Source organism: Poeciliopsis prolifica, unplaced genomic scaffold (genome assembly GCF_027474105.1).
Source record: "Poeciliopsis prolifica strain line A6 unplaced genomic scaffold, Auburn_PproV2 SCAFFOLD008, whole genome shotgun sequence".
In the NCBI taxonomy this organism is placed as follows: domain Eukaryota; kingdom Metazoa; phylum Chordata; class Actinopteri; order Cyprinodontiformes; family Poeciliidae; genus Poeciliopsis; species Poeciliopsis prolifica.
This window is the reverse complement of record NW_026562383.1, coordinates 12,180,741-12,190,130: the sequence shown is the minus strand read 5'-3', so window position 1 is coordinate 12,190,130 and position 9,390 is coordinate 12,180,741. Positions and strand designations below refer to the sequence as shown.

At 37.3% G+C, this 9,390-nt stretch overlaps 1 protein-coding gene across 1 annotated transcript; it reads left to right on the top strand.

The window, feature by feature from the left end:
- Positions 1 to 2,554: 2,554 nt before the first annotated feature.
- Positions 2,555 to 7,683, top strand: snorc (secondary ossification center associated regulator of chondrocyte maturation). The gene is made up of 3 exons (XM_055033383.1): positions 2,555 to 2,837; positions 6,595 to 6,771; positions 7,072 to 7,683. Exons 1-3 carry the CDS (start codon positions 2,768 to 2,770, stop codon positions 7,179 to 7,181), a joined length of 357 nt encoding a protein of 118 aa, XP_054889358.1. The 5' UTR covers positions 2,555 to 2,767; the 3' UTR covers positions 7,182 to 7,683.
- The last annotated feature ends 1,707 nt before the right edge of the window (positions 7,684 to 9,390 follow it).

The following is a 9,390-nucleotide window of genomic DNA, read 5'->3' as shown; positions in this document are numbered from 1 at the left end:
TTCCACATCCAAGATTAGTTTTTGGTCGTTAAACCACAATGCGTCGTCACAAACATCTGATAAGGTCTTAGGAAGTAAAACTCGTGTGTCCATTGGGCTGCTTATAGCAGAGGAAAGGAAAACCACAGACTGGCATGCTGTCAGTTGTACCGCCATGAAAACAAATCACTAGTCAGCTGACACCTAAAAGCTAAAGCAAAATGGAGAAGCGGTTGAATTCTGTAGAACAAGTAGCAAGATAAACTGATTAAAAGTTAAGATAACTGATCACTAATTGCTATATTTTGACCTGATTATATAAAGTTGGCTATAAATTATGTTGTAGTTTTATAATACGTAGTATTACATAATACACAGTACAAAACATGTAATACTGTGTGATTTATATTTTCTCATTGACTTAGTAATTAAGCCACTATTAGTTTTCAAAAGCTGAAAGGTAGAAATGTGCTCTTTAAAAATGGTGCTATCCACTGATAAATGCAGAAAAGTGTACTTTACTTGATTTCTGCACAAATCCTGAAAACTATTCAAAACTAAGAAGCTTATCCATCACCTACAACGTATAAACATAGCCAAAGTCAGCAACTACATTTGTAATCTAAGCAAATGTCTGAACTTTAACCAGCTGTACTTTACCAGACCTACCAAAAAGGGATCGCGTGTATTTGGCTGGATCACAAGTTCAACACACTCACAGAAATAAAGTAAGAGGATCTAACAAGCACAAAATAAAAACACGAGTAGATGCTCCGAAAATGATGTGAAATATTTACATTTGGTAAAGTGTAGTTCAACCATTAATGGCTAATAAAGGCACAATTTTGTTGTGGAGTTTAAGATGATCCAGTAACATTTACAAATCACTTTCAACTTGCCACACATTTGAAAATATATACATGTTTTATTAAAACATTAAAAAAGTTCAGGTACATTTTTCTCAGCCACCTCAAGTTTCCTGCGCTAACCCCAGAGCTGATAACATTTACACTGTAAGAAAGCTCTGATGCAGAGCTGTGGGTGTTCCTCACTCAATGTAGTTATCAGACGTGCACAGTTACACTCTTTACTTCTGCTTCCTTTTACTCTGAGACAGGACAAGATAAGAGACACAGATGCTATCTGAGGTAAAGCTAGATTAAGAAATTATCTAGAAGTGACACATTCAGTCTAATAAAGACAATAGAAATGTATCTAAAAGTTTACGTTTAGATTTAATTGCACTCGTGTAATTAAATCTACACAATTTGATATTTGTTAATTTAATTAACAAATATCTGGGCTAGAGTTCTTGCTTTGTTTTTTTTTTTTCTAGGAGTAATATGCCACTTTGGAGGCTCCAGGAGTCGGAATATTTTTGGGAGACTGAAAATGCAATGAAGTTACTCTTGTTTTATTGCTAATTGCTCTCAATGAGGCTATATTTAAATCACAAAAGGAACTAGCAAATCTCCACACATTTTTCTGACTCAGACTTAATAACATAAAACGTCCTGGCCTAACACTTTAATATGGATATGTGTGTGCATCTGCCAAAACTGGCCATTAATTTGTCAATAATGACACTGCTCCAGGGAAAATTTGAGAAATCTCTTTCGTTCAATTCAATTTGTTCTCAAGTCGTTAAGAGTCAGTATGAGACATCGACAGCATGACTGACTCTGTTCTTCCGGCCTGGAAATATGTCGAAATAGTCAAATTTGTCATTCTTGTAAGCATAGCTGACTATGTTTATCTTAGTCCAGTTAGCTAATTATCGATGCACAGCTCCACATGGGGCAGTGCAGCATTGTTCTGCGCCCCATACAGCCAGAGATGGCTTCATTGTTGGCTCTGGCTTTGATTGAAAGCCACGCTCACACAAAAATGAATCCAATGTCTCAGGAGCACATTACAAAGCAACAAAAACTTATAGAAGTAGATATTAATATCATTACTTTTACAGGGTTTGACATACAAGGATGAATAATAACAACTGCTGTCGACTGATTCATGGAGAATTGTCTTTTAGCTCAGATGTTTTGTATGTAGTATTGACCAGTTTACGTACAATTCTGTTACCTAAATCAGTGGTTCCCAAAGATTATCTGGCCCCCCATTGGATTAAAATCCCCTGAAAAAATGGAAAAAAAATAATCTGGGCACACAACTAACCACAAACTTATACAGATATTTTGTTTTCAAACTCCACTGAAGTTTATTTCACCCTTCAGGTTGCAACAAAACACTACAAACCATCTTTACAGTGAAACACTTTTGTGTAACTTTTTTTTTTCATACATCTACACCGCTTCCCGTACCCCCACCGTCCCCCACGCAATGGCACTGTGCACCCCACGCTTTGGGAACCACTGACCTAAATTGAGTTATTATAGCTGATAAGATAGTGTAAGTTAAGTTTTCCATCGTCTGTTGCTGGTTTTCAGTCAGCTGTATCTGTTTCGAGGTTGAATGTGTACAATTTTGTTTAGAAATCTTTGTGATTTAATCCGCACACATTCATCTATTCAGATGTTTGCCCATCAAGGCGAACTGTTCGTTCAGAGGTGTTTTAGGGTGGGTTGGCCCTGTGCATTTCCACAGAGTGCACACTGTCCGGATAGGCCTGCACACACCTAATCCCACCTCTTCTCTCACTGCCTCACCTCAAGACCTTTCTCCCTTTACGGCCCTCCTGTATTCCTCTTTTTTTCCCCCTCCTGGGTCAGCGACTTGCTGGAAGCTCCGGCCCGAGGCGTTTTGAAGACGCTCAACTGTTGCAGTTGCCATGATTCGCAGCAGCGTCTGCAGGGTTCTCCTGGTCCTCTTCAGCCTCCTGTCAGTTCTTGCACACACAGGTAAACCTTATTTCCGTTATTGTTTTATGCTGGTGATCAGGAGGGCACTTGTCCTCCTTCTGGAAATGCTAAGTGGAAAATGTACTAAAAGGACAAAATGGTTTTGCCTTTTTCATAATGGTCTTAAAGGGCCTTTCGATTAGCCCTTTAAGAGTTTGCTAAGTTTCTTTTCTCTTACACTACAGGTGTTTTTCTTTGCCGTTTTTAAGTTGAAAGTGTGTGAATTTTGCCCCTTTCTTTCGATTCACGCGCCCCCTTACGTGCGTCGACAGAAGTAAATGATGTGGTTTTTAAAGCTGTGAAAGCTGCTCTGTGATAGCCAGGATGACTCAGTTGCTTTCATGAGGCCTGATGTTCGTATGAAGCTTTAAAAAAAAAAAAAAATCACTTCCCTCTTGCTGAACCTGAGCATAAGTGATTCAGATTGCCACCAGTTGATATTTTAGAGACATTTATAACGTGGGAAACATTTAGCTCAGCATCAACTTGTACGCATAGGAAAAAGTATTTTCTTTACCATGTCACCCTAATAAAAAACACACACATATATGTATATTCTTGGTAAACAATCTAATCTGTGATGGATAGAATCATTGAAATGGATAGTTTTTGTTTCTCATTCACTTTTCTTTTCTTACTGGGATTTTTCTTGTGTCATGATTGTCATGTGCACAGATAGCTGCCATCCAGTAATGCCACGGGACTTGACCACAATATCTGATATAGTGTGACTTCCAAGCCTCATCTGTTTATTCAGCATGAGGAACCGACATCTTGTATATGCAATGAAATCTTAGGCAACACAGTGTAATAATTTCCCAAGTTCCAGCTATGATTACCATTCAAAAAAACGGATCTGCCACTCCATATCTACAACACAAATGTTTTTTGTTTTTTTTCAAATAAAATATGAACAATGAATCCCATATTTTTTTATGGAAAACTTTACCACAACATGTGATAGTTAAAAAAGGGTGAATGTGGGGGACAGACGGTGACACCAGTTCTATGTTTTGGATGCATCGCTTGTACTTCCAAGGCTCTCTAAGGTTAGTTTTCACACACCCTTGTCTGGACTCTTGGTCATCTCTCTGGCCGGTGTGAAATCCTGATGGAGGAGCCCAGAGGTACCAACAAATGGCTTTCTGTGTTTCCACTGTCTGAAATCCTCCTCCCTTGCTGTCTGCCAAGTGATAACTTTTGATTTGTAAGGTGTGTCAGGGGAAGGGTTGCGTGATCCAGAGAATGCTTATGAAACAGGCAAACTGGGCCATAATCTAATCAGAATCTAATTATGCTGGCGAAATTATCTACTTTTCTCACTTTGCAAAACAAAATCAAGAGCTAGATACCGATCTCAAAATTGTGTGGGTGTCAGAAGAAGAAGAAAAGTGCTGTACAAGTGGAACATAATCCCTGTTAAATCTGCAATTTCTAGTGCTTTTGCTGAGATTAGACAGCCTGCGCTGCACAACAACTTGCACAGCTTGCGCTTGTTGTTGTGCGGCGCAAATGTGTCAAGAGTAGTTAGCTGTTAAGTATGTTAAGTAGTTAGCATAACGTTATCAAAACAATATGTACATTTATAAGCAAAAAATATTTTGAGCAATCTGAAAAGCAAGTTGAAATAGCTAAAATCAAAGCTGACTTTGTGCTTCCATTTGGAAACAAGTTCATAACCAGACATTATGAATAAAGACAAAACACACTGCAATGCAACAAATAAACAGATGTCCATTCAAACTCAGTAAAACGCCTTCTTTTACAGACATTATAGCTAGATTATAATCAACTACAAAGCTAAACACATAGCTCAAGAGATACTTTACGTTAGTTAAACATGATGGTGACATTTTGGAATTAGGCACACTAACATTTACAACAAAGTAGTTTAACGAGCTAAAACTAAAGACAACTAAAATTGCCACTGTGGCAAAAACGTATCTATGGTTAGTTACAATTCATGATGAGTTTTGGGGCTAAGTTATCAAAAGAGGACATGAACATGCCTAAAATTGGTAAATGGGAGTAAATAAGCAACTAAACAGATGCACTTAAAATATATATATACATACACCAGTTTCAATACCATTTAAATCACCTTAACATTTAGTAATTATCAACAATTTATCATCTTTTATACTGAATTCAATACCATGATGAAAAGAAAGTAGATAACCTGCTGAAAAGACGGTAAAAACACTAAAACAAGTAAATTAAAAGCTAGACATTTGCTGGCCAGTGAGAATGACGTAGTTGGGGAAATAACTTCCTAAGCAGTTATTTGTTAATATACCAAATTTCAAAGATTGTGATTAAGAATTGAAAACAGCTTAAAGTTACACAGTTATGAACATCATAATTTTGTGTAATTTTGAAGAAATTTACATCTTGCATTTCATCTGTAATATTTAATAGGTTAATTTGACCTCCAACTGCGCGAGTAAATACATGTAGGGTTGATGACACATTGAATTAAATTATTTCACCACTGAAAGTTTTGAGTAAACCTCCTCTCATAAAAACAAACAGCTAGAAAGTATGGAAAACATAATTTGATTAATGTCTTTTATGCTTCCATTCAGTCATAAAGTTCAGAAGCCATTTCAACACACAGGGTCTATTTAATAAAAAAAATTTAAAAAAAGTTTGTTTGACATCCAGTGCAGAGGCTTTAGCTGCTTTTGGCCTGTCCGGCTGTTACTGGTTGAAGCCTGCTGGTCCGTTTGGCCGCACAAGCTGCCTTTTGTGTCGTCGGCTGAAGGCCTCATTGATGGCTGAACTGGCCACAAGCCTGGGCCTCCAGACCCAAAGCCAGCCGCAGGACAGGAAGCTGCTCATAGCTCAGAGTCAACACGACTGCATCAAAATACTCGCATCAAAAGTTGACGTTGGGAATGTTAGCAGATGCCACATCTGACATCTCGTTTAAAATCTTTATGCCATCGTAGTCACGCACTTTAGTTCCTCCATTTGGTTCTGACTAAGGATATGAATTATCATGCGATAAAAAGCGAGTCCGTTCAACAGAAACTACAGGCTGAACGCAGATATATTTTCATTATGGTTGCGCTGGAATGCGTGCAGTCAAGAACTGGAGAAGTTAATTACTTAGTGTCTGAAAGTTTTTTTTTTCAGTTGGGATGATTAAAACTTTTCCACGTTTCCCTTGGAGTTAAGAGCAAAGTTTTCCTGTTTGTCTACTGCAGCGATGGTAAACACCACAACCAGGAAACCATTAAGGTTAATTATTTTTACCCTTTATCTTGACATTTTCATAAGCATAACTCTAAATGTTGCATTAGGAAACATCAAAATGTGTCTCAGAGAAACAGCTTTTGTTCCTCTCCCACCGAAGTGTGAAAAGTCGCGTGTTTGAAGCAGAGGAATGTCAAGACGAGACCGAATTTGGACGGGCAGAGAGAGAAAGAGAAGGAAGAAGCACAGAGTTTGATGCTTTCAGTCTGTTTGTTTGCTCGGAAATTTAGTGGAGCCTTTAAAAAAAAAAAGCACCAGGCTACCTGTGGGTCAACCTGAGAAACTGTCTGTCCATCACAAAGACACGTTTATACTCAGAGCTCGTCTAGACAAGAAACCGACTGTTTAAAGAGTTACAGAAGAGGCTATGCAAGCTGCTGTTCATACCCAGAGCTGACAAAAAGGCCATAAAAAAGCATAAAGATGTACCTCATCATGAGTTCTGCAGTTGGCTGAACAAGCTCGTGTTGTCATTTTTTTTTCCACCTTCTCTGTGCAGAGACAGTGTTGGACTCTGCCTTATCCAGCAGGGACCACCAGGATGCCATGTCTGGAGACCCACCAGTGTGGGTCACTGACGTCACAACGAAGAGCCATTTCCTGGACAACCCAGGACAGACTTATTCCTTGGACTTAGAAGACTCCACACAGCCTCCGATCCTGGACGAAGACGAAGGTTAAAAATTAAGATGGTGGATGATGGCTTAGAAATGTATATATGAACCTAAATTAAAAATGTTTGTTTTTGTTTTATCTTTTAACTTATGTCATGTTTCCAGATAGGTTCTGTCAAAAATAATTTCATTGATTGCATTATTGTTGTGGCTAGTGAAATTGAACTTGAGCTTTCCAAAACAATCAGAGTGAGTTAATATATTTCCATCAGGCCAGTTAGTTTTGATCATTCTTTTTATTTGTATTTATTTTTTAATTATCATTTTAAAATAAGCTAATGTTTGTGTCTCTGCGTGTTTAGGAGTGCTGGGACCAGGTGCCATCACTGCCATAGTTGTTGCGGTCTTCCTGGGAGCATCAGTCCTCCTCGCACTCATCGTCATCACAATCAGGAAATTCACAGCCTCCTAGAGGGAAAGAAAGCATCTCCCTTTTTGTATGCGTGCGTGTACGCGTGTTTGAATTGCATGAGTGTGTGTGTCTTTTGTCTTTCTCATCAAACCCTGAGCTCGCCCCCTCATATTTCGTTTTGAGATGAGATGCTTTGTAGCCTGAAAGCTAGAAATTGTGGCAGGTCCGTCAACTATAAATAAAACACCCCGGTTGCGTCTCGGCGTGGATGAATCATAAATACTGGCTGGCTCTACCAGTGCTTATCGCAAGATGGTGTGTTTGTCGGTTGTGCTCTTTTTATTTTTCTTGTAATTATACTCATAAAAGTGTGTTATTTGTTCTCCATAACTTCTTACATCTTGTTTCTGTAGAGTAAATATAAAATCAGACTTTGGATGAATGTTCTGTTCAACTCCTTAACATGGTATTTTTTTCTATTTATCTCAGAGTTTCTAGCCAACCATTTAGATGTCACTTACTTCTTTTTCATTGGATATATAAAAACAATGAAAGATTTTGACTGGTGAGTGTTTTTTTTTTTGACATATCACAAGTGAATATCAACAATTCTAGAGAATATTTTGCATTCTTTAATTATTTGATTATTCCTAATTGTTTTAATTCAATTAAATGTATTTCAAATAAACCTAGGCGTCACAGCAATACTGTGATGCACAAGTACATTTCAAGCAAAGTAGCGAGATAAGAAGTAAAATGAGAATAACTAAATCATTTTAAAAAGTTTTTTTTTAAGTAATAATGGCAGAAGGACCGATGAAGGAGACAAAAGTGAACCAAGGATCCACCAGTTGCACCATGACGTACTGCACCTGTGAATTGTAGGAATGCAAAAACAGAAGGTCGTCAGAATTATAGCAAAACTAATAACTATTATTGAATTATAAAGTGATTATAAGATAATCACTTTATAATTATTTTATAATCACTTTATTTTATAAAGTGATTATAAAATAATCACTTTATAATTCAAATGCAATTTTTATGGAAACAAACCATAAATCAGTTAAAGATCTAACCAGCATACAAACATAATGAATAATGTGCAATATACAAAAAGTTCTATTATTCTGTTTCACAAAAATAGTTTTTATGACTGTCCATAGAAATAGTTTGATTCTTTTTTTTTTTTTTTTGGTTCAATACAACTTATTTATTTAACATCTGTCATATCATTGAATTTTGTACAGCAAACTGCTCCAACTGATTTCCAATTATCCAGAAATATAGGGGATAGATCAGAATATAGTCCAGTCAAATTTAGTCTGTTTGATTGTCCAAAATGAAATAAGTCAATAAATGCAAAAAATATCAATCTGAAAGAAAAGATGGACAAAATTAAGCACTTTTAAGTGAATCAGAATTTGGATTAATAAACCAAAGAACATTTGCAGTACCCGGTTCACAGCAGCAGATGGCAGCGTGCTGAGCACAATCACCTCACTACATAGAAGAAGTTTCTTAGCTTCTTTTGAAGAGAAGGTCATTCTTAAAGCTTCACCTTCAATGAAGCTTCAAAGTTAGGATGTTTACTCCGTCTTCTTGATTTAGGAAGCTGAGACATCCATCTTTTGGCAATTAAACAGGAGCGCAGAGAAATTCTCACACTTAAAATTCAGTCAAGTCACTTCAACACTTGAAACCAGGAAACCCTCAAATATAATCACAGTCAAAAATCTGCCTCTGCAGCTTCTCAGAGTCACTTTCAGCTCAGAGTTCAGTCATTCCCTTTGATATGGGAGGCTGCAGACAAAATGCCAGCCCCTGTACCCAAACAGAAATCACAGTGAGGCCTCTTCCACACTGTATCACTCATTTCTGTTCAAAGATGAAGGTAAAACTGAGCAGAAAAGATGAAAGCATACGTGAACTGATACACAGAAATATTCAATGTTTAAGGCTCACATGTTTCGATATTAACAGAACAAAATAACAAGCTATGCAGAGATGCAAATTCCAGTTTGAGGAAACGGAAAAAAAAACAAGCATAACAATTCATAGGAAACCAGTGTCATTTACTAACAACCAATGTTTCCTCACTTTGATCCAGCTGAAAACACCTTGACTTCAAGTTGCTGGTTTGAGATAACTGCTTGGTACTTCTGGTCGAGCTTTGTGGTTTTCAGTGTAAAGTGTGCACGATATGGTTGAATACTTTGGAAGCTCCTCTTGAAAATAAACAGCAATTTAAATTATAGAAATGTCCTTT

Coding starts and splice junctions, on each gene's coding strand:
- snorc (XM_055033383.1), top strand. CDS start 2,768: ATGATTCGCAGCAGCGTCTGCAGGGTTCTCCTGGTCCTCTTCAGCCTC. Junction 2,838..6,594: donor GTCAGTTCTTGCACACACAG/GTAAACCTTATT, acceptor TTCTCTGTGCAG/AGACAGTGTTGGACTCTGCC. Junction 6,772..7,071: donor GATCCTGGACGAAGACGAAG/GTTAAAAATTAA, acceptor CTGCGTGTTTAG/GAGTGCTGGGACCAGGTGCC.